Source organism: Leptosomus discolor, chromosome Z (genome assembly GCF_034619465.1).
Source record: "Leptosomus discolor isolate bLepDis1 chromosome Z, bLepDis1.hap2, whole genome shotgun sequence".
NCBI classification, from domain to species: domain Eukaryota; kingdom Metazoa; phylum Chordata; class Aves; order Leptosomiformes; family Leptosomidae; genus Leptosomus; species Leptosomus discolor.
The window spans coordinates 5,831,136-5,855,657 of NC_141419.1; the positions used below are offsets into that span (position 1 = coordinate 5,831,136).

The window sequence follows — 24,522 nt, forward strand, 5'->3', positions numbered from 1 at the left end:
TCAGTCCATGTTGGCGCTGGCCGACCTGGAGATGTTCAGGGTCTGGGCAGAGACCGAGATGTCCTCGTGGTCCACGGGGCTGTGGTAGTCGGAGGTGATGTCGGGCTCACAGGGGGGCACCTGCACGGCGGCCAGGCTGAAGGAGTTCACGGAGCCCTTGCGGAGGCACTGGGAGTAGAGGCCGAGCAGCAGGTCCAGCTTGTGCTCGATGGACTGCACCTGCAAGGGCGGGCAGGGCTGAGCGGGTCCTTCCCCGCAAGGAGGGGGACCCGGGGATCCCAGCTCCCCCATCCTGCAGGCACCAAAGGGACAGTGACGTGCTCCCTGGGGGCCGTCCCCTCCTGACCTGCCTCTCCACTTTGACCACACGCCCCATCATGCTGAGCTCGTCCACCAGCTCCGACTCCAGCGCTGGCTTCTCCACCTTCTCCCGCATCTTCTTGTCCGCAGCGAGGGCCCCCCTGCCCACGATCTGGTCCACGCTGGCAGGGAGGGAAGACCCCATCACTCCCAGCATGTGAGACCCCCACAGGGGATGGGGCCCTGGGAACATGTCCCACCCATCACGATGGGCCAGCACCCCTCCCAGCGGGCACGGCTAGGGGTGGAAGACCAGAGCCCCCCCACCGCCTTCAAGGCAGCTCACCGCATCTGCAGGCTCTTGATCCTGCCCAGCATGTCTAGGTGGCCAGCTGAGTACTGCTCAATGACATCTTTGACGTCGTAGGGACGTAAGGTCTCCTTGAACTTCCTCTTGGCCACCAGGAACTTCAGGATCCTGCAGGGACACCCAGGCTGGCTGCAGGACACTGGGGAGGACTGGGGGTGCCTGGGGGGCTCTGTGCCAGGGGCATGTGCAGAGCACCAAGGTCCTGATCGCCCTCCCCATGGGGGAATGAGCCAGGAGCTGTCCCTGCTCCCTGCCCGGCCTGGCCACCGCGATAGGCTGGACTGGGGCTCTCTGGACGTGTGCCGAGAGCCATGGAGGAGCTGGGGGACACTGGGGAACACAGGAGGGGACGGTCTCACCTGACAGCCCGAATGAGGGTCTTCACTGCTGGCATGATGTCCTCAAAGGTCAGGTCACAGTGGGAGCTCTTCTCCTCGCTGCTGTCCTCCGGAGGGCAGTCAGCTGTCGGTGCCAAGAGTGGGTGGGTGGCAGAGACCAAGGGCTGTTGTGTCCCCCCCAAAACTCCTGCAACCCCCCCAGCACGACCCCACAGCTGAACCTGAACCCCACCACTCCCCAGGGCTTACTTTCGACCGAGGTCCGTGGCTTGAGCCTCAGGGATGCGCGGAAGCGGGTCCGGTCGTTGAAGCTCCAACTCTTCTGCACTTTGGTGGGGCTGGAGGCCTCGGGGACATCCTCGATGCTGGGGGAGCGGTGCAGGGGGGGGCCCAGGTGCTGCCTGCCCCGGCTGCCCTGCCGCTGCGAGTTGCTCAGCCGGATGCGGTCCTTGATGCCCATCTTGTTGCTGCGGGGGGGAGAGCAGGGTGGGCACCATCAGAGGTGAGCGAGCACCTGGGGGGGGACAAGGATGGGGATGGGGAAGGGAGCGGATCCCCGCTGTGGGAACACACATGGTGCCCACTGCGGTGGGGGTGAGGACGGGGGGTGGCTGTGCCGACCTCACAGAGAGCCCGTGGCGCACGATGGGCATGAGCCCCCATGCGAGCCAGGCCAGGAGCAGGTGGTACCACGTGCCCGTGCAGGGGCAGCTTTGGGGTTACGCCTTTAAACACCTTTTTATCCCCCAAAAGCAGAGAAAGGAGGAGACAGACAGACAGGGAGAGCGGGCACAGACAGGTACGGCAGTGGGGGCACGCAGCAGAGCTGCCAGCAGAGCAACTGGCGCCAGCCCTGCAGGGAGCAGCCCTGCTCCTGCCCCATCCCCGCTGGCACGGGGCATCCTGGGGCACCCAGCCAGGCCCTTTCATCCTCCTCCTCCTCCAGGCTGCACCACCTAATGCATGCTCTGCTCCAGCAGCCCCCCTCCTGCCCTAACACGAGCTCTGCTCCTGAAACCAGCTGCTCCGCTGGGTTGGGGAGTGGGAGAAACAACAGGCACCATTTACGTAGGACCTACACAAAAACACCATCTGGTGCTGCCCTTCCCGCGATGCGGGACCACAAGCACACCTTGGGACGTGCAAGGAGGCCAACCAGACGTGCAGCCCTGTGAGCAGAAGCCAAAGCCACGGAGGACACGGAGCAAACCCCACATCTGCTGCACAACAGGGTCCACAAAACCCCGGGGGTCCTCCTGGATTTCCCAGGCCAGGGTCACAGGGCAAGGCAGGGGTGCAGGCAGGGCAGGCAGTGCATCGGGCTCCCAGCCCCTCCCCATGCTGGTGAGCTGGTCCTGGGCAGGCAGAGCTGCCACAAACCCCCATGCGGTGCTGGCAGGCTGTGCCGGAGGACAGGGAGGGCTGTGACCTGTGGGACCAGGCAGCAGGACGGACACGGGATGTGGTTTATCCAAGTGCCTCAAGTTTGCTGCTGTTGGGCTTAGCAAGGCCAACAGACTGGGCTCACCCGTGCTGCACAGAAGGGGAAACTGAGGCAGGGGTAGCTGTGGGAGCCGGTGGGGGACAGTGGGGACAGCCGGCTCAGCCCAGGCCATGCACAGACCCCCCTACCCTGCAGAAGGATCACCCTTCAGCCTCTACCCCCTCTGCCTCGGCCCCCCTGATCCCCTCTGCCCCGCAGCCAGCAGGCAGCCTGGCACGGAGCACCATGCAGCCCCGGTGCTCCCCAGCCCTGCGCGGCCGCCCAGCGCAGGCAGCCGGGACGGGCAGGCAGGCGGGACGCAATACCTCCATCTCCACGTGCCCCACGTCCGCAAGAGCCTTCTCTTACCACTAAAGATCGGGCTGGAGGGTCAGGGCAGAGACACAGGAGAAAAAGAGTTAGCCCATGGAGCATCCCGGGCCACTGCATCCCCGACCCCTCGGGCATGGCTGCACCCCAGTGCGTGGGCGCAGAGTCCCTGCCCGCTGCCGGCGAGCATCTCCCGCTGCACCGGACTCAGCCACCCCCCTCTGCTGTGGAGGCAAAGAAGCACAAGTAAAATTGTTTGTGTAGGTCCTGCATAAACACTCAACGCCTGCCCCGCAGAGGAAAGTGTGGTTTCTCAGCGGCGGATCTCTGCGATAAAGCCGTTTGGTGATGGCACGTGGTGCCGAGCAGCTGAACGGTGGCGACTGCGAACACCGCCGGGGCTCTGTGGACCCCCAGCCCCTGCCCGCTTGCTGCGGCCAGTGCCGGGGGCAAACGTTACCTGAGGCGTAAGCACTTGTGCGGCTGCACGTCCTCCTCCTTCCAGCTTGGGGGTGAATGGGGGGCACAGAAGGTTTGGGGGTAGGTTGGAGGGATGGAAGGAGAGGAGAAGGGTGAGGAGGAGAGAGAGAAGATGAGATGTTATGAGAGGAGATGCTTGCGGAGGAGACAGGGGGAGGCTTGGGGCCACCCCCCAGGTGGGATGGCAGGGGGGTTGCAGTCACTCCCCTGCCAGCTCATAGCTCTTCACCAGGAAACAGAGCCCAGGCCGGTGCTGCCACAGAGAGGAGCCCTCCAAGCCCAAACTCACCTCGGGGCTGGTGGGGGAGCAGGTACCCCCTCGGCCCCGACGCCTGCAGTGGGGCAGCCGCAGCCCCACAGCTTGGCACTTCCCCATGCTGTGCCAAAGCTCCCGCAGCCCCGTCCAGGACATCACAAGGGAAACTGAGGCACGATGCCATGGAGGAGTAGCACTGCTGCTCCCGACCTAACCCTGACGCTGGCCCAGGGCTCTGTGCTGTGCCGATGTCCTGGGTGGCAGGCCAGCAGCCGTGGTGGCACGTTGGGGTCTCCGGGATGCTTTTCAGCCAGACGGGACCAGGGACATGATGCAGAGCAGCCACCACCAGCTGCATGGCAGCCCCAAACCATCTTTTCTCTTCTCATAGGCACTGGGGCAGCTAGGCATCGCTGCTTGCCACTGCTGTGGGCATGGGAAGCCCGTCCTGGACTGCAGGAACTGGGTTTTGCTCCTTGCCTGGCTCTGCAGCCAGGCCATACAGCCCCAGCCCCGACGGGCTTGCAGCACCGCCTTTGCAGGGCCGTTTTCGGCCACGCTGGGTTACCCCGTGCAAGGTCCTGGAGTGGTGGCTGCATCAAAAAGGGCAGCAAAGTGGAGCTGAACGTTGCAAGAGGCTTCATGATGGTACAACACCCAGAGTCCATCCGCAGGGACCAAACAACCTCCCTCTGGAGCTGTGAGGCAGGAGCGGTGCTGGCAGCCAGTGGCACAGCGGGAGGGGTGCCCCGGCATGGCGCTGGGTGGGGAGCGGGGTTGGGGGCTGCTCCTCTGGGGTCCGGTCTGGAGGTGATGGGCACCACGGTGGCATCGCAGGTGGACACAGATCAGTAGAGGAGAGAGGGCAGAGAGGAGGGAGAAAGCGAGGCCATGGGGCTGCACCCTCCTACCTTTCCCCTGAACAAGCGGCAGGGCTGATGCTTTTCTGGCCAGGGGTGAAGGAGTGATAAGGTGGAGGGGCTCCATCGGGCAATTTTTTCACCTCTGAATTCCTAAATCCTCCGTTGCGGACTCGATGCAAATGCTCAAACATTAGGACCAGCTCTCTGAGGTTGGGGGTTAAATAAAAACATGGAGAAATTAAACTTTCCAAAGCAAATGAGATGAGCAAACCAAGGCTGAGCAGAGACGGGTCCTCCTCTGTGCAAACCAAAGCAAACCCAGAGCAAAACAAAAAGCAAAACCCAGCACTTTCTTTCAAAAGACAGTTTCTTAACAGCTCCGACCGGTGCTGCTGGCAGTGGGTTGAGGCAGCAGCAGGTGCTGCTGGCACCTGGGGGTGACGGTGCTGGGGAGGGGGGCACTGGGAGAGGGTCTCACAGAGGCTGGCCACGGGCAGAGAGGTTGGACCTGCGCTGAGAGGGATGGGTCAGGCAGGAGACAGGCATGACAACCACCCTTGCTATGAGGTGGGGACAGGGGGACCTGCCATCATCTGATTTGGGGATCTGGGCGCTGCTGGAGCAGCCAGGAGGGGAAAGCTCAGACCCGGCAGGGATTGAGCATGGCCTTATCTCAACTCCCTGCTGCAAAAGAAATGGGTCCTGGCACAGCAGGAGGGGCCAGCAGAGCCCCCCCCCCCCGTGATGCCAACGCTGGGAGAGCCCAGCACCACGTTCGGCGGCGATGCTCAGGAAGCCGGATCTCCTCGGTCGGGGACCAGAGGGACTCGCTGCTGCGGCTGTTAAGAGCCTCGTCTTTCAAAAAAGAAAGAGTGAGACAGAACAGTGAATTTGTCACTGCAAAGGAACACACGGCCGGAGCCGGGGCAGGATGCACAGGCAGAGGCAGGCAGGAGGGCACGAACACAGCACACCCCACTGCCAGCCCGGAGAAGGACACGGGGACCACATGGCCAACCCTGGTGATGGGAACACACACGGCGTCTGGAAAAGCTTTGCAGAGTTGCAGAGTCTTCGATCCACCCACGGTGGCAACATCCCCGGGGCCACGGGAGGGGAGAGTGCTGCAGGGATGGGGCATGGGGGTCCCCAATGGGCGCCCCCACAGCTCCGGACACTTTGTCACTGCGCTCGGAGCCGGCTCCCACCCGGCTGCAGCTTCATCACCCCAAGCCACCAGGTCCCCGTGGCCGGCAGCACCATCCTCTTCCCTGCGGCGGTGCTGGAGGAAGGCTATGGATGGGGCAAGAGCGGACAGGGTGGGATGGGTGCTGGGTGCTGCAGGCATGGCGAGGATGAAGGAGGGTGTTGGGCATTTCGGCAGATGCTGCGCTGGGGCTCCGGCATCCCGGGGCTGAGCAAGGCGTCCGTGCTGCTCAGCCCCACTGAGCCCTCGGTGGCTCCACATGGCACCTCGTGGTAGGGGTTGCCCAGGTTGCCCGTCATCCCAAGGCCCCACAGGGACCCCCCCCAGGAGCCCCACAGCCCTTGCCCACACCCTGCCTACCTGAAGGAGGGCAGGAGGCTGTCGTAGTAACACCATGTGGCCGTCAGGTACACGCGGCTGATGTCCGTCGAGTACAGGCGCCAGGCAGCCTGCACGGGAGCGAGAGCCCGTGGACATCGGGATCAGCCCCTGTGCAGCTGGAAGGCAAGACCTCCCCCTCCCGCCCCCCGACACCAGCCCCTCCATCCCCCTTGGCCACCACGGGCAGAGTCCTGCCCAAAGAAGCCAGCGGCTGGGCGTGAGGTCAAGCGGCTGGGTCCTGCCTGCAGCAGGCAGGGACAGGCAGAGCAGACAGGGCTGGGGGGGGACAGCGGTGCATCCCTGGGAAGGGATGGGGCAGGACATGCCCGCTCTGTGCTACCTGGATCAGGTTCGCCGCTGGAGTCCGTCTCTTCTCAAAGTGCTTCTGCCGATGCTGCTCCTGCACTTTGAGGGCGAAGCCGGAGCCCAGGATCCCCTGGGGATAGGAGGGGACAGCATTCATAGGTGGCGGTCACACCCACCACCAGCCAGAGTGGATTTGGCCCCTTTCTCCCCGATTTCTGCAGGGCAGGAGGCACAGGGACCCTCTCCCCGGTCCTACTCACAGCGGGCAGCGCGAAGAAGGAGATGCCGAGCAGGGCGAAGCCGGCTGCCAGCATCCTTCCCAGCCACGTCTGCGGTGTCTTGTCCCCGTAGCCGATGGTGGTGAGGGTGACCTGCCCGGGGGCAGAGTAGGGGGAGGCCTGGAGGGAGCTCCCCCACCGCAGCCCCGTCCCACCCTCCTCATCCCCTCCCGGGGCTGGGGGGCCGCGGCGGGCGAGCTTACCGTGCCCCACCACAGGGAGTCGGCGTAGGTGGCGAACTGGACGTTGGCATCCTTCTCAGCCAGGTAGACGAGGAAGGAGGCGAAGATGAGCACCAGGAAGCCGATGTACCAAGCGGTGATGAGCTCCTGCTGGGGCAGGGGAGGGGGTGAGAGGGGCTCTGTGAGGGGGGAAATGCAGGGGGGGGTGGGGGGCCATGCTGGGACCCCGCAATCTCACCTTGCTGTGGGCATAGACGACGGAGCCCAGCAGCTTCCAGGTGCCGCCGCGACGGTCCATGCGCACCATGCGCAGGATCTGCAGGAAGCGCATGCTGCGCAGCGCCGAGGTGGCGAAGATGTTGCCCTGGGTGCCGGCGGCGATGACGGCCACCGAGGCGATGAAGACGATGAAATCTAGGGGGACAGCGAGGGTCAGGGGCGCAGGCTGCAAGTCCCCAAATCCCTGCGCTCCCCCCCCAAAGCCCCCCTCAGTACCTATAACGCAGAAGGGTTTCCTGGCAAAGCGAAAGCGTCCCCTCCAGCCCCGGTAGCGGCAGCAGCAGCCGGCCGCCCAGACGCGGGTGATGTACTCCATGCCGAACACCACGATCATGACAAACTCCTGGTGGGGGGGAGAGGGGGGGCAGGAGGGTGAGGTGGGGGGGGGGCAGGGGCAGGATGAGGTGGGGGACTCAGCTGGGTGGGCAGCTTTGGGGGGTGGGGGGGGGCAAAATGAAATGTTGGTGCTGAGGAGGGTGCAAGGGGGAGAGTGGTGTCCCCCCAAGGCCACCCCCACCCCCCCCCCTCCCCGACACAGCCCCGGCTGGAGCCATCCCGAGGGAATCAGGGCAGCGAGACAGGAGCTGCAGCCGTCGAGCCTGTCTGAGCAGCCCGGCTCTCCTACCTGTGCCAAGCTCACACCGAGCTGGGTCCTTTTCCTCCGCCGTCAGCATTGTCCTCCTACCTCTCGCACAAACAAGCCCCCGTTCTGCTTACTCACGGGAAAGTCACAAGGACCTTCCCAATTTAGTCTCCATCACTCGGAAGAACTCCAGCGTCAGCCGTTTCTGACAGTTTGGGGGGAAGTTGCCTTTTTTTAGCCCCTCCTGCCCTGCCTTTTCCAGCGGTTTACACCTTTCCACACCCCAGAGGTCCAGCTGCAGCGAGGGGCCACCCCGAGCTGAGCGGACACCCGCAGCAGCGAGGCTACCCTGCAGCTTCTCCCCAACGCGCCGGAGAGGCTGCCGTCGTTAACACCAACGATCAATAGTGAACCGTGGAACTGGGGAAGGGGCTGGAGGGCTTTTGTCCATGATCTTGTCCGAGTCTCTTAGGGTGTAATGCGGGGAGGGGGAGTCCGAGCGACAGCCCTGCTCCCCACTTACCAGGATGAAGAGGCACTGGTTGGCCAATTTCTGGTGCTCCTGGATGGTGGAGAAGACCGACAGCACCAGGCAGCTGAAGACGAGGAGGAATCTGGAAGGAGAGCGTGTTGGCGTGGGCATTGAGGCCGGGCGGGGGGACTCTAGCCTGCAGTGCTGGCCCCTGCTCGCAGCCTGATCACCCCCAGGCGAGACCTCCACGGCCATGGCTGAGCCATCGGGGACAGGGTTTGCCCCTAGATGGTGGCATGGAGCAATTTGGGAGCCCAGGAGCAGCTGCCCACGGGTGCAGAGGCAGGGCTGTGCCTAAAGCCTGCCCGCCCCGAGGCTGCCCGTGGCAGTGGGATGCCCAGTGCAGGCAGCACCTCCCTGGGCCAGGGCACCGAGCCCATGGTGGGAACCCTCTGCTCCCTGTGCATCCCCCCAGCACACCCGGGACAGACTCTCTGCCCAGCCTCGAGCAGGGCCTGGGGTCGCGTGGTGCCCCCCAAGCCCCGTGCCAGAGAGAACATCGCTCCCACTGGTCCCCCTTGCGATGGGGACCAGCCCTACGTGGCACCCGTGTCCCAGACTGGGCTCGTGGCCCAGCACATCCCTCGGCTGCCCCACAGGCACCGAGGAGGAGGACCAGGCTCCAGCGGCCATGGGGTTCAGTGCCAGGCTCTACCTGGGCAAAACAACCGCTAATTAAAGGCAGGGAGGGAGACGGGGGGGTCCCGCAGCACAGCAGGGTGCAGCTGCTGCAGCAAGGGGACCAGAGCTTCTCCTGACTGTCCCCAGCATCACTGCCACCGTGGGGACCTGCTGGGGACACGGGGGCCACCTGGGAACAGCCAGCCCGGGGGAAGAGTTAACAGGGAGCTGCCCTGAGGCTATTTGTCCCCAAGAGCTGGGTTAAGACACGAGGGGCTTTGGCCCATTTAAAATAAGGAGGGGAAAAAAAAAATTGACTCTGAAGCTGAAGCAAATCAAACTCCAAAAATACATTTTTTCCCCTGATCCAGCGATTCTAAAAATGGAAAGCGGGAGGGCTTGTGCCACCGGCCCACGTGACGGCATGCAAAGGGCCACCGCGCTGCCAGAGACAGCTCCAGAACGGCACAGGGGGCTCCAGGCACCTGCTGGGCACTGTGGCCCCACTGTGCCGTGGGGAGGCACCACCGGTGGCACCGGGGCAGCCAGGCTGAGGCAAGCAGTGCAAACACGGTGGCCCTGACACCCTTGTCGCTGAGCTGGTGGGCACCCATCTCGCCCTCCCAGCACCATCTATCTCCCTACGGTGAGCAATGCCCACGGGACCCATCAGCGGTGCTCCAGAGAGCACAGGGGGCTCAGCTCGGGGAGATGCTGCCCAAAACCCGCTCAGGAGCACCTTGCCATCTCCTCCTGTTGCTGACGTGGAGCTTTAGAGCGGAACTGGCTGTCTGGGGTGGCCGAGGGGTGAAACCAGACCCAGCCTGCACTCCTAGCCCAGTGACAGTGAGGAGGCACTGGGCAACGCAGGGGAGAGGGGACAATGCTCTGTGCCCTCTGCAGGACCACCCAGGCCAAAGGGATGTGGTGCAGATGCTGAGAACTGGGGGTGGGGAAAGCCAAGGACCCCCCCCCAAGGCTCAGCACAGCCCGAGGACACACAGACCCACCCACCGAACCCACAGTTTGTGCTGTGTAGGGCTGGGGGCTCTGCAAACCTGGGCATGGCATGAGGGTACTGCTGGGTAGCAAGTGGGGTAGCACTCAGCTCAAAACCCAGCCCAAAGGGGACAGGCAGGTCCCCTTCCCTGAAACCGCTGCTAGGGGCAACTGGAGATGGGACCAATGGCAGAGAAACCCCAGAGAATGGGAGAAGGGCTGGATCCACAGTACGGAGAAGGGGGAGCTGGAGCGACACACCACGTGCCAGCTACAGGAATGAAGGGGCTGGTGGTGTCACAGCCCCGACACCGCCCTGCCCTCACTGCGGAGGACGATGCTCCTCTCCCAGGCACTCCCCATCTGCAAGGCAGAAGGCTGGAGCCAGTTCCTTCTCCCTCTTAATTATTAATCGAGCCCCTTTCCTCTGGTACAGCAGTTCTGCCATTAACGCCACTGACAGCCAAAGGCACAGCCCGGCACAGCGGTACCCCCGTCCTGCCCATGCTGGCACGGAGGGCAGCGGCGCGGCGGGCAGGGAGCACCGAGCAGGTCGCTGCTCTCCTGGCCACCGCGCTTGGTCTGAGGAGCAAAACAAGACCTGGCTGAGCAGCCCAGGGCAGAGCCTTTCTGCTTTGTGCATCATCAGCAATAAAGATTATACAATCAGGATTTAGCAGGCAATTACATGGGCAGCGAAGCACAAAGCAGAAGAGAAGGCAGAAATCTCCCAGCCTGCAAAGATTTGTGCCTCTCACCCCGGCAGGGAGGTGGGGGTAACTCTGGTGCCTGGGCACACGCTGCTCCTGCGGGGACGTGCTGTGGGTGGCCCTGCCTCAGGCAGCGGCAAGTCAGGGTGCCTCCGCACCCAGCCGGACCCGGACTCATCGCCCGTCCCCATGAGCAACGGAGACGGTCGGCAAAGCTGTGCCGCAGGAGCGGTGATGGAAACCTGCACCCCTGGGGTGGGGATGCCTCCCGCCCCGGCATCCCACAGGATTTGGTGAAGGATAACGGGCATGCGAGGCCCCACGGGGCCGGCTGGGAAAGAAACTTTCTGAGAACACATCACCTGCTAGGAATTAACTTGTAAAGCCTGGGCAAACGCCCCGTCCCGGCTGCCGGCAGCGCCTAAGCGGCTTAGGGAAAGGGTCAGATGCCTGAAGGCAGCTCGGCGAGCCAGGAACCAGCCGTCCCCCCCAGTCCCCCCTTCAGGGCGGGCAGCGCTCTGGGGCAGAAGTGCTGCTCTCAGCAGCTCTGCCCTGCTCCGAGGGCTTGGCCAACCTCTCCATCAAACACCGCGTGGTGCCAGCAGTGCCAGGCTCCCCGCCGGCGCGCTCCCCCTCCCGAATTCACTGCTTTTCCCACCCACCAAGCAGGGCCAAATTAAAAAAAAAAAAAAAAAAAAGAAAAAGAAAGAAAGAAGAAAGGAGCGCTGCCAGGGAAAATGGGGATGGGGCAGAGATGGCGGGGCAGGACCTGGCAGGAGCCTCGCTGCCTCCCTGCTCCCCTGCGCCAGGCTCCCGGGGGACGGAGGGAGCAGATGCTGTTGTTGCTGAGCTGGTGCATCAGCTCTCCCCAATAAAACTTTCCATCACCAGCCCCCACCAGCTGGCAGCCCCCAACCCGAGGGTCTCCCGCTGCCACCCACACACCTCCCTGCTGGCACACGTCCCCGTGCAGGAGGGGACATGCCACCGGCAGCTTGGGCGCAGGGATGGGACCCCTCCAGCTGCTCTCACCCCTGCAGGAGCAAAGCCTGTCTGCAGGTACACTCCTCCCCAAAGTAATAATTAAAACCCAGTGGGGGGCCCGGCTTGGAGAAGGCAAATCTCCTCACATTAATCTTCATTAGAGCGGACTTTGCCATATGCTCACACCGGCAGCGTGGTGCCGGTGGAGGAACAGGTGAGCCGGGAAAGCTGCTGAGCTCAGGGGAAGCGGGGCCAGGTCGGCCCCGGCCAGCGAGGAGCAGTGCTGGGCAAGGGGGCACCAGCCAGCACCCAGTGCCCACCTGAACACCCCTGGGGAAACAGGCTGCACCCCAGTATAGCCTGGGCAAAGCTGTGCTGCGGCACCCTGGTGTCGATGGGACCGTGATGCTCAGAGTTGTGTAGTGGGACAGCACAGCCCAGCCAGGCTGCATCCCCCAACCCCAGCAAGCAGCCGGTGTCCAGGCTTGGAAGAGGGGGTGATGTTGGGCACCCCCACACCCCAGCAAGGCTGACCTGGAGGCCGCTTTGCTCTCCCGCTGTGAGGAAGCCCCGAGCTGGGGGCACAGGCAGTGTCAGGGAGGCTCACGCTGACAGCCCGGCAATAACTCAGCGGAAGGAAAACACCACGCGCCGTAGGATAAACAGCTCAGCCAGGGGACGGGCAAGCAAACAGCCTCTGCCAAACGGCACGGCTCCATTCCCCGGCCAAGCCTGGCCCCATCGCAGCACTGCCAGGTCCCCACGGTGCTGGGCAGCAGCTCTGGGTGCCTGGCCAGGCTGTCCCCTCCCCGGGCTGTGCCACTGCGGGAAATCACTCTTTGGGCCAAAACTGCCCGAGCCCAGCTCCAGTGGGGATGGTGACGGCAATGGGGACGGTGCTTCGCTCTCCAGCCTCCCCAGCCCATGAGGTTCAGCTCCCTGAGCACCGTCTGCAGCTGTATAAACAGCGTGTCTTATAAATCCCCCATCCCTTGCCCCAGCAGCCCTTCAGGAGAGGTGGAGCAGGCGGCCTGTCTGCTCCGGGGGATATAAATAACCAGGGTGTAGTGGGCCTGTTTGCGCCCGTAACCATGGCAGGGTCCGTCCCGCGCTGCAGAGAAGAGAAGCAGAAAAGCTCCGAGCGTTTCCCCATGGTCAGGGAAACCAGAGCTGGAGCCAGGAGCCGGCCAGCCCTACCATGGCACGAGCACCGCAAACCCCAGCACACGGTCCCAGCCTGGTTATCATCAGCGCTGGGAGAGGAAAAGTGCTGCTCCGAGAGCCCTCCTTGCCCCCAGACTCGGGGGTACCGGGGGGGTAAGGCAGGACGGGGTGTTTCCAGCACCCTGACACAGGCTAGAAGCAGGGCTGGGGCAAGGAGCCTGACTGCAGGCTGCACACCTCCTCCTGCAGCCCAGCAGCACCCACAGCAGGGACCCGGCAGCACCCATGGCAGCAGCTCTAGATGACATCCCACAGTGCACAGGAGCCGATGGCCCCCCCCACCTTTCTGCTTCAGCAAGCAGGAGCCAAATCCTGGGGATGGCATCACCCATCACCCTTGCTCTACACCCCCGTGCTACCCACCGCCCCCCAGCACCCTGGCCCCACAGTCCCCACGGGGAGCACGGTCACAAGGCTCCTGCAGACGGTGCCAAGACGCTCACACGGAGCAGCTGAGATAGTTTCGCTCTTGAATCATCTGGCAAGGAGCTGGCTTAAGGAGGGGTAAAGAAAACCAGCATGTTTTCAGATGCACCTCCTGTGCCCAATGGGCCTTGCACCCTGTCCCCACCCTCCAGCACCTGGGGACTCCACAGGGGTTGGGGGACCTTTGGGGCACAGGGACACGAGTGGCCCCAAGAAGTCGAGGCAGGCTGAGACCCCAACTGCATGGCACGGAGGGCAGAAGCACCCACAGGCAGAGGGGGCAGGTCCCCGGGTGCTTGCTCAGCCTCACTCCGACCCTCATCCCCAGGGATTGCTGCTTGGAGGGACAAATAACTGAAGCCTCTCCAGGGTGACCGAGCATCACCTCTGCACCCCCTGGCAGTGGGGCTTCCCTCACCATCGGGGCCAGCCAGCCTCGGACACCTGAACTGGCACCTCCTGCTCTGGGCTGGGGGGTCCGATGGGAGCGGCAAGAAGGGAAAGGCAAAAAAAAAAAAAATTTAAAAAAAAAGGGAGAAAAATCAATGCACAGTTTCATGTTGCGCCGAAGTCGCTTAATTTTATGCCCCAGTGACACCGCATTAGGCTGGGGAAACTGCTGTGCCGGCTTCTCTTCCCACTGGCATTTCCCCCAAACGCAGCTCCCGTTTCAAACCCCGGGAAGGTGAGCGGGGCCGACCCCAGGAGCAGAGCCCCCTGCTCGAAGGGCACGGCTCCGGCAGCAGCGGGGCACAGCTTCCCCAGCCCCTTTTCTTTTGGCCATACGAGCGCAGCAGCCGGATAGGAAACCACCACACCAGCACCTCTGGGAGATGCCAGCGACAGCAAGTCAAAACCTCGGGCTTAATGCAAGAGGGTTTTACCAAGCAGGCGGTGGAGACCCAGCACAGCGCAGGGGATGAAGCAATTGCTCTGCAAACCCTCCCCGGCTCTGGGTGAGCTGGTGAGGGCCTGGCCTGGAGCTGCTGCAGGCACCAACCGCAGTGGCAACCCCCAGCATGGTGGCGAAAGCGCTTTCCCGCTTGCTCAAGTGGTGATGGAGGGATGCGGCGAGATGGGGGAGCACGGCAGAGCTGCGGTTCCATGCCGGTGCCCTGCAGAGGTGCCTGCCCTGCAGCAGGGCCGGGATGCAGCGCGGGCGGCGGACCCATCCTGCCCACCACAGTCCTCTCCCGTAACAGGACCCAAGCGCAGGGAAACCCTGGGAGAGACCGTCTGTCAGCAGCCTGGTCCCTGGCCAGGAGCTGGCCGGTGCATGGGGGGCACCCGCCAGCTGCTGCCCTGCGCCCATCGCACCCCCACCACCCCGCTGCCCCGAGCCAGCGGGGATTTCCCACAGCCCCAAGGCACCCGGCCAGCCCGAGGCGAGGAGACCCCATGCCTGGCATTGCTCACCCAGTGCTGAGCAGGCTCAGGGACTGCCCCAGGGCTCTGCCACCCCTCTGCCCCCCACAACGTACGTGGGGACCCAACACAGCAAGGGTAGGGGTGCCATGGGGCAGCTGCCCTATGTGCCTAAGGGATGGGCACCCTCCAAGCTCTGCACTCCCACCTTTTCCTTGCCCCAGGGTGACACTTTCACAAGGGAAATAAAACCCCTTCAACTCAGCAGTGTCCAGGTGAGGTGCTGCCAACAGCAGCGGACAGGGGAGGTGCCCGGTTGGCCCGGCACGGGGAACGGTGTTTCAGGCAGGGGGTTGCAGGTTGTTACTGGTGCTGCGGGCTCAGTCTTCCCTAATTTGCTCCAGGTCAAACTGTTCTTTATTAAAGCATTCCTCCAGGAAATGGAAAAGTGCTGAGCTGAGCTGCTGGTGCACCCAGCAGTTTCGTAACCATCGATACAAGCTCCCAGACCCCGGTTTCCATCGGGGCAGCAGCGCTGAGAGCCACTGGTCACACAGAGGGGCTGGCAGATGGGGAGGAACAGCTTGAACTGGAAACCTCCCCGGTGCAGCTCCAGGAGACCCCTTGGGTGGGCTGGGCTGGCAGCAGTACTCATGCCAAGGGCAGAAGCCTGCAGTAGTATTTCCTGGGAGCAAGGCAGTCACCGACAGCCACACACCACAGAAGGCAGGAGCTGGGTATGAGAACAGCCTTCCCGTTTGTGTAAGAGGTGGAGATTGGAAAAGGAAGTTTTTATTTGCCTTCTGGCTATAAAGCCTTTAGGTTAACACTCTGGTCACACTCACAGATTTGCTCTGTAAGCTCCAGGCCTAGAAACTCTCATTTCAGGGGGGCAAGGCGCAGCTTTGCAAGCCCAGCAAGCCGGCCGAGCCCAAGCACATGGCTCCATGGCCGTGGTCAGCATGGGCTTAGAGGGGATGGGGCTGGCCAGCCAACACCGCACACCTCAGCCCTGCCTTTACACCTGCACGGGCACTCACTTTCACACTGTCCTCTTCCTGCAGACGCTGGACCCTGGGAGCCTGCAGGGTCACCCAGAACAGGGGGCTCCAAGGGGCCGTGAAGCCCCCACAGAGCCCAACGGCAGCTCCGAGCCCCGCAGCCCATCAGGCAGGGCTGCAGGCAAGCACCCAGCACAGCTCAGGGGCTGCAGAGACGGTGCAGCCACCAAAGCATCCTGCAAGGTGGAGCAGCACCAGCCCAGCCTGGAGTGGGCGCTGGGGACGGGAAGCTATTTGGGATCAATTTGCCAACAGAAAGAGACTGAACTTGTCCAATAAACGGTATCAGCTCAGCCCTGCTACGTGCTCCCAGACACTAAACTGCTCAGGGGAGGGAAGCGCTTCACTTCTCAGCGGGTATTTCCATTTTAGCAGTTTTCAGCCCTGTCTCAGAGCCAGGCTGCTCGGGGGGAGGCAGCGCACAGGCATGACTCAGAGGACAGGTCCTGTGACCAGTGTTGCCCCAACCTTGGGTGACCTTGGGCCATGGGCTTCATCTCCCCCATCCCTCAGTGCTCCCCAAAATAGGAGTTAACACCTTCCTCCTCTTTTTTACAAAACAGTCCTTAGCTATCGAGGCACACAAGTCATTCCCAAGAACTTCAATGCCCAGCACCGCAACAGCTTAGCAGCTCCCATCTGCTGTGGGAGAGGAAAAAAACCCAACCCAAACCAAAACCAACTTTGAAGAAGGCAGAAAGAAGCAACATTTACAGGAAGGGCTTCACGACCAGACCTCGTCACCTTGCACCCACTGTTGCATCTTCCCACAGGCCTCGGGGGGTCCCTGGCAGGACTGGCTGCCCTGCAGCATACCTCGGCCGTAAAACTAAGTGAGCAAGTGAACACAAACCCCCCCGTCCTGCTAAATTCTTAAGACTTTTCGTTCCTGTTATTGACTCCCCATCACGTCCATCCTCAGCAGATGCCGTGCCACCGGCCCCGCTGCACGTCTTGCCCCCGCAGGGCAAAGCCTGTGTCCCAGGGGAGGTGGGAGCTGGGCATGGCTGGGGTGGCAGAGGAGGGACCTGGGGCTTGGTGGGCTCTGCAAGGGGAGCCACTTGGTCCGATGGGGTTGTTTCTGGGGCAAAACACACGCAGGTCGGGAGGAAGATCTGGTGGAGGACACTCAGGCACACGCGTCTCAGCCCGGAGATGAGCAGGGGGATCTCTCTTCCAGATCCCAGCGAGTACCTACGCAAAAGAGTCTGATCCTCCTTCCCTAGCAGGAGGGTTTGGCTGCCGTCGTTATTAATTCCTTGCAGGAAAAGCTCTTTCGAGGGCAGTATTTGCAACGTAGGTATTATTGCCGAAGCACACTGCGGAGGTGTCGGCAGGCGTTACAAATGGGCCCTGGGATCCTCTCCTGGCTCCCTGGGGAGCTCAGGTGCCCTCTTATCCAGTGACAAATTCATCCTGCCATCCCAATGTGCTAACTTAGGCAAGACCCACTTTCCTGCCTCTTAACGAGCTCCGGCTCACGCACCCCGCTAACGACCCAGCACCGTGTCACCACTCTTGAAAGCGGAGAGGCAGTTTTTGGCTCATGATTTCAGAGGGGTCCAGTGCCCACCAGAGCTGTGGGGCACACACCAAGCACACTTGTAGCACACACGAGGCAGAGGGGGAAACCACCTCCTTCCCCACGGCTGTGGCTGGGCAGGGAGACGTGGTGTCCCAGCAGTGTCCCAGCAGCGCAGCTGGAGCAGAGTGGGGGTCCTGTGTTGGGGCAGCCTGAAGAACCCCCCAGCACGGAGCCTCTTTCTCTCCCCACAGCCTCTGGGTGTGTTACGGGCACTGCAGATCTGCAGCCCTGTTACAGCCCTCCAAGCCAACAACCCCAAGGGGCTGAATCTGTTACTTGGCCACGAGCTGAGCTCGCACGTCTTGGAGAAGCTTCTGCTTTGCCAAAGCCATCGCATGCCCAGGTCCAGCGAGAAAAGCTGGAGCAGCACCACACTGCCCGGGAACCGGCGTTGAGCCTGGGCAGGGAGCAGATGTGCTCCTGGGAGCATCCCGGGCTCCGTCTCGGGAGAGGGATGTTGTAATGCTGGGGATCAGCAGCAGCCATGACCCAGGAACGAGCACAGCTCTCGGGGTACAGCAGCTGCTGCCCGCTTGCAGGGACGAGAACACCCGTTCCCCACCTTCCCCCATCCCACCCGGGCACAGCTCCAGGGACGCTGTGCTGGCACTTCTGCTATGTCCCAGCACTGCTCGGGGTACACAACAGGACAGGGTCCCTGGTCCCATCCAGACCTGCCCTGTCACCCCTTCAGGGGTCTCCTGCCCTTGAGGACTCCCCACGGGCTCGGAGACCCCAGCCAGGGCCCTGGGCACACACAGCGAGGGGACAGGGGCAGAGCGGGACGGTGACGCCGGCTCCATGCGGGTCCCGCGTCCCGTCCCGTCCCATCCCACCCGGGCAGGGGCTCACTGCGCCCGGGCCACCCCGGAGACCGAGTCCCATCCCCGGGGGACGCGCTCTCCTCCTCGCACCGCAGCCGCCCGCCCGCCCGAATCCGCCGCTGGGCTCAGCCCCCGCCGCTCGCCCCCGCTCCGGGCTCCCCGCTCGACGCCCCCCACCCCTTCCCCGGCCCCGGGCTCCCCCAGCGCCCCGCTCCCACCGGCCCCGGCACCGGGAGGCGCCTCCCTCCCTCCCCCGCCAAACGCTCACGGAGAAACTTCTCCGGTGGAACCCGGGGCTCGGCGCCGGGAGCGACGGCTGCCCCGCGGCTCCTCGTTACTCCGGCACCGGCAGCGCCCGGTCCCCGCCGTCCTACCGGGACCAGCCGCTCCAGGACCCCCGGGAACAGCCCCTGGACGGCGGGATGTTGCAGCCGGTAGCCCCCCCCCCCGCCCGGGACCCCCGGTACTCACATAAAGACGTGGTAGACGAAGGCCCACCCGCGGGGCCGCTCCAGCACGTTGTAGAGGCAGTTCTGCAGGCGGCGGCGGCAGCACCGCGGGGGCCCGGCGGGGCGGGAGGCGGCGGCGGCGGCTCCGGGGCGCGGTCCCGCCAACAGCCCCCGGCGGCGGGGCGGGGGGGTCCCACCGGGCGGCCCCGCGCCCTCGGTGCGCACCGCCGTTAGCGCCGCCGCCGCCCCCCGCCGCTCCCCGCCGCCCGCCGCCGCCCCGGCCATGGCGCACCGCCCCGCTCAGGGCACCGCCGCCCGCCGCATGGCCCCGCCGGCGCCGGGACAGGGACCCCCGACCCGCCCGGTTCCTGGACGGCAGCTCGTACCGCTCCCCCCACCCCCACCCCGAGCAGCCCCGTACCGCTTCCCCGGGGCCACCTGCCTTTAGCTGCCCGCCGCCGCCGCCGGGCCCTCCCCCGCCACCGCCCCGCCGGGGCCGGCCCGCCCCGCCGTACCTGGCCCCCGCCCCCGGGGCTCTGCCGGGACGGGGTGGGTGGGGAAGGGGGGGACGCGGGGCCGCCCCCAGCAGCAGCAGCAGCAGCAGCAGGGGCTCCCCCGCTGTCACCCCCGGCCCGGCTTGGGGGACCCCTCCCCACGAGGGGGGTCCTCCTGCTGCCCAACAGCAGCGGGCGGAGAGTGCCCTGGCCACCGGGTGTGGAGCATCCCGCCAGCGAGCATCCCAAACCACGGGGTGGGCGGCATCCCGGGAGTCAGCCTCCCAAAACCCAGAGTATGGAGCATCTCTGGAAGGAGTGTCCCTGGCCACCACGCACGGAGCATCCCAGGCACGGAGCATCCCAGGGACGGGCTTCCCAAGCCAGCCCACATCAAACCTCCCGGGCTGTCTGGGCCTGAGAGCCGCAGGCCAGAGCACTCCCCCTTCCTCTCTAGGTCCAGGAATTGCTGGAGGCACGGTGGGACAACAAATACCTACAGAGAGACTTCATGTTGCTTGGGAAGGGAAGGGTATGTCCTTGTCCTTCCCCTCCCAGGCCAGGAGCCCTGCCAGCTTGTTCCCCTCGGAGGGTCCCTGCAGCAGGCACAGCTCACCCACACCTGTACCTATCCATCCTCTGCAGACTCAGCTTTGAGTAACACTCTAAGTGTGTTTCCCCACCAACACCCACAGCCATTTGATCTCCTGCCTTACTCCTCTAGGCTCCACACAACCTCCCGCTAACAGATCGGGAAACTGAGGCACGCTGCTGAGAATCCCCTTTACAAGTAAGCTGGGGTCAGAGGTGCCCCTGCCCCAGCTGTAACCACACGTTCTCCACACCCTTGCAGAAGCCAGGTCCCTCCCACCCCGTGTGGGTGCCCCAGAGCCTGTGCTCCTGGAGAGGAGAGCAAGTTAAAGGCTTTGGTCAGTGAATTATTTAACGTGGCGGTTGGAGATCCTGGCACCGGCACGGGCCCTTGTGAGCACTGCGGTATTTGGTAGGTCTTGGAAAACACACCCAATAAATAGGCAATTTTATTTACTCTGATACGGGGGAAATGGTGCAGGCACAACCCACCCCAGGAACCAGCCTGCAAACCCCCTGCTCTGAGGATGCCTCTCCCTCCTACTGCCATGCAGACCCCGTGACAGCAAGACAGGGATGAAAGCCATGTCTGTGGAGGCTGAAATCCTGTAAATCTGAACCAAATTCTCCCCAGTGAATCTGTGGTGTCTCCTCCGTGCTCCCCTCCAGCCCTAACCCCTGAAGCCCCTTCTGAATGTGCTCCCCAAGGGGATGCAGCCCCCAGAGCGTGGCCCTGGCTGCATGCAGTGCACCCCCAGCACATCTTGCCCCCCCGGCAGACACTCCCCATAGCCGAGCTGCCACGGCGGGAGCACACTGACCTTCATCCGTTTGGTTCAGCGTATTCCCCTCGGTCACAAGGTTTAGGTTTCACCTGGCAATTGATTAAAGCCTCTGGGCTGCGGAGGGGACCGAGTTAAGGTGACCTGGAAAGGACTTTGGCCAAGGTGGGTGCTCACTTGAGAGGAGTTGGGGAGCTATTTTATTCCTGCTGCCCCTTCGCAGCTGGATGGGGAATATCCAGGCTGATGTCCCAGGCTTGCCAGAGAAGCCTCGGCAGAGCTACGTTTGTAAGTGAAGAAGAACTACTGCTTTTTTTTTAAAACGAAGACATCACTTCTCTAAATTGTTTGCTGGAATCAGCAAGCTGCTAATAGATTAGGGGAGAAAGCATGCTGCCGCCACCCATCAGCTGCCCTCTCCGTTACTGTCACTGTCCTGCCTCCTCAGGTTTTGCTTTTGCAGGCTGGACCCCGAGCAGCCCCCTGGTAATGAAAGAAACTTCAAAAGCTGCAGGCGCAGCTGTCCAGGGCCAGTGATGCCCATCGCTCCCGGCTGGGCTGAGCACCCGGGGGCTGGTTAACAGGGACACGGAGCTGGTGCTGAGCTGGTGCTGTGGGTCACTGCACGCGGGGATGGGGCAGGTCCCACCGTGCCTTGTCACCTGCCCAGACCTTGGGAACATCCATTGATCCTGGAGCTGGGAGATTTTGGGATGGAGCCAGGGAGTCTGAATCAACAGAGTACCGCCCCATCCATCAGAACGGGCGGAGGTTTTGGGAAGCTGTGCTGGTCTCTGCCAGCTTTGCCCCCCACGTCTGCCCGGCCACAGGGGTCCCGTGGACCCCCTTGTGTCCTCTGGCCCCGGTGAAACTTCAAAGAGGATTTCCAAGGCCAGGTGATGGTGAGCGGGGAGGCCTGCACGCTTGGAGCCTGCTGCCCTCTTGGGACTGCAGCTCAAGTTCCTGGCACGGATGGGAGGCCGGGATTTGCATCTACAGGATTTCCAGTAAGTTTTGCAGCCCTGGTACGCAGCTGCAGGGCTGCGGGCCGGGGAGAGGGGCAGGTGGGACTGGGAGGAGCTGGGACTCCTCACCCAGGTACAGGGACCGGAGCAAAGCCCCAGCCTGGCTCCCTGGATGGGGCAATGCTGGGGAGTCCTGGGCAGAGCTGGGGGTGGCATCGCAGAGGGGAGGATGCAACCAGCCCCCTCGGGGCGAGAAAGCCCGATTTGGTGCTCAGTGGCCGGGACAGATAGAGCTGGAGGCAAATGGCCTGAGGGGACCCAGGGCTGGCATTGCCCCGGGCACCGGGCGAGCACTGGGGACAGCCGGCAGCGGTGGCAGTGGTGTGCGGAGCGGGGAGGGCTGCAGAGCACCTGCTTCTGCTGAAGGCTTGGCCTCGGCCCAGGGCAATTAGCTCCTGGCATCAGTGCTTGCACACGCTCTGACAAACAAGCGGCTGGGACACCCTGGACTTGGCAGGACGGGGAACCCTCCGGGCCAGGGGCTGTGAGGCTGCTCTGCCCGAAAGCCAGGGCAACCCCCTGCCCGGGTCCCAGTGCTGCTGTAGGACTGTGTCAGTGCTCACCCGCCCTGATCCCAAGCTCAGAGCGATGCCAGCATCGCTGGGTGGGGTACATCCCAGAGCAGCCCCACGGGTGGAACAGGGACGCCTCCGCCCCGCTCTGCTGCAACGCTGCCTGTGCGGGGGGCAGGACGGGGCAGGGGACTCGGCTCTTTTCCCAGCTCTGAAGGCGAGGAAGGAAGAACGGATGAGGACTTCAGGAGAGCTTTGCACCCCTGGGCTCTCCAGCGCTGGCTCAGCAGCCTCAGGACAGTTCACAACTGAATCCCTCCAGTGGTGCCCAGGTCCTTGCAAAGATGAAGGGTCCCGCAGCGGTGGCAGTGGTGAAGACCCCGCGCCGCTCCCCGAGGAAGCCCCACTGCAGGTGGTGAACCCACAGCCCGTGCCAGGAGAGGCTGCGAGCGGGGCAGCTTCACCCAAACACCTTTCCCTACATGCCCAGTGGCTCTCAAACCCAGTGGCCCACGGTGGCAGCGTGACCTTCACCACAGCGAGTTTTTCCTTGGAAGAGGGTGGCCGGATGCAGCAGCCCCGGGGCCGGGCAGCCGTCAGCAGCCAACCCCGCAGTAAACCCAGCAGGGCCAGTTCCCGAGCGTCAGCGGCCGGCACTTGCCCACACGAGGGTTGTGCTTAGCTCATCACCCGTGAGGAGAAACGGAAACTCAAACCGCTCTTTGGGAGGAAAACGCTGCTTCCTCATCAGCTTTCACCCCATCAGGTCCCTGGAGGTGAGATTAGCTCTGCCACCTTCCTACGTCGTCACCCACCGCAGTTGCTGCCCACAGAGGGTCCGGTGTCCCTCCCCACGGGCGCCACAGCTCACCAGCCTCCCGGGGAATGCGTTGTTTCCTTCTGCATCGCCCCACGCCACTCAATTTGTCATCGTGCTCCCTCGGAAGATCAAACGAAGGCGCGTGCCCTTATACGGAAGATTTGGCTTTTATTAATGTCCGCAGTTTATAGTACCTGTGACAGACAAACGATGTCAGCTCTCTTCAAAATACCTTTCCTGTTCGAGTCAGTCAGGGCCCTCCTCTGGGAGCACAGACAAAGTCTTATCTCCATTATTAGCTAAATATTAACATGATCAGCTTCAGTATTAACTGCCTGTTGAGTTCCCACGCTCCTGGATGAGATCAGCCTTTGGGCGACCATCGAGATGATACGGAGCGTGTCGAAACCAGAAGCCCCTTCAACTAGAGGCTTTCGCTCGAAACCACTCTCTTTTCAGGAGCGGCGTCTCACTCCCATTTTCTGTCCTTTAAGCAATTTATTTCCATTCAAATTTAATCTATTTCAAGCAAACACAACTGCTTTGGGTAAAGAGCTTTCCTTCAGAAGAGCCTTGCTGGCTACCTCTGCCAGCCGCTGATAAGGCAAGGCAGCTGCCTGTTCCGGCTGCCCCTTCCAGGAGCCGCACGTCTCTCTCCATCCTTAGAAGCCGATTCCCCGTCTCAGCTCCCTGGTGCAAGCAAAAAAAGGATGCTTTGCCTTGGGAGGCAACCCAGCTCTTCCGGACGGTCGGTGGGAAGCACCAGCCTGGCTACGGCACCTTTACTCGGGCGGGATGAGGCTGCCGGGACCGCTGGCAGCTCGGACCAGGGGACCAAGAGGATCAGGCTGCCGAGGACCGAGCCACCAGCCACACGCTGGCCCCTGGCTCCGGGGGAAGGTACCTCCGACCCCTCCCAGCCCCGCTCCGGCCCTTCCCGGGCAGCAGCCGCCCACGGGTGCCCTCTCGTGGTGCTCCCACGCACGGAGCTTTCACAAAAGGTACTTTTTCCTCCCCAATTTCATCTTTTCTGCGCACAGGAGATGCTCCTCCAGGGCACAGCACCGGCTCTGCCAAACACCCCTCATCCTGCCCGCACAGGGCTGCGGTACCAGAGGGCTGATGCTCAGGAAGGCGCTGGGCTGCATCGCTCTGCTGCCGCAGTGAGCCGCTGGCTCCCAGGCACTGCAGGATTGGAGAATTTTTTTTTAAAAAAAGAGAAAATTTGACATTTAGAAAGCCCAGGAGGTGCAGGTAATGCAGCAAGCTCCCTTGCCTGACTGGAACAACCTGGCCCAGATTTAGTAGTTTGCACCAGCCAACTGCTGAAGCGGAGTTTTCCTTCCCCAGCAGCAGGTACCACCCGCACCAGGGTAAGCTCCTCATCCCCATCCCACGCAGCCGGGCTGGGCACGGCCAGGGAAAGCCCTCACAGGGGCTGAGCAGCCCGCACCCAGGCACTAGGTTACATTCCCCGCGTGGGAGCTGCCAGCCTCTCCTCATCGCAAAGCCGTGGCAAACTCGATGCTTCCGCCAGTGAAAAACAAGTGGCAGCGGCTGGCGCTGTCCCCCGGCTCCGCCAAGCACGGCACAAAGCCACCGAGCCTCCCCTGGACGAAGTGCCAACTGTGTCAGGCTGCCCGATGTTGGACGCACAAAGGTTCTCCATTAGGAACTCGCCCCCCACTTTCAGCCCAGACCTGAACTCAGCCCTCCAGTCCCACCGCTCCTGGCGCTCGAGCCCTCGTCCATCCCCTTCTCCAGGCCGCCCTTAAGCCCCATCGCTAGTTTCACACTGCAGGTGTAATATTTTCCAGGATTGGGGACACTCTTTGCTTGGGAGGCTGATACTGGGCAGTGGATCTCAAAGAAAGCACACACG

The 24,522-nt window shown here is 63.1% G+C and overlaps 1 protein-coding gene across 2 annotated transcripts; it reads right to left on the reverse strand.

The window, feature by feature from the left end:
• On the reverse strand, nt 1–18,701 carry KCNQ4 (potassium voltage-gated channel subfamily Q member 4). Of its 2 annotated transcripts, XM_086480345.1 has the most exons (15): nt 18,439–18,701; nt 8,160–8,250; nt 7,270–7,396; nt 7,013–7,188; nt 6,796–6,921; nt 6,575–6,712; nt 6,349–6,444; nt 5,988–6,076; nt 4,469–4,624; nt 3,282–3,326; nt 1,258–1,475; nt 1,030–1,132; nt 647–778; nt 347–482; nt 1–219 (listed from the first exon to the last, which is right to left on the reverse strand). In XM_086480345.1, exons 1-15 carry the CDS (start codon nt 18,699–18,701, stop codon nt 1–3), a joined length of 2,115 nt encoding a protein of 704 aa, XP_086336471.1. The 2 variants fall into 2 exon arrangements, with proteins under 2 accessions (XP_086336471.1, XP_086336472.1); XM_086480346.1 differs by lacking the exon at nt 3,282–3,326 and having other exon boundaries at nt 6,575–6,685.
• Between the last annotated feature and the right edge of the window lie 5,821 nt (nt 18,702–24,522).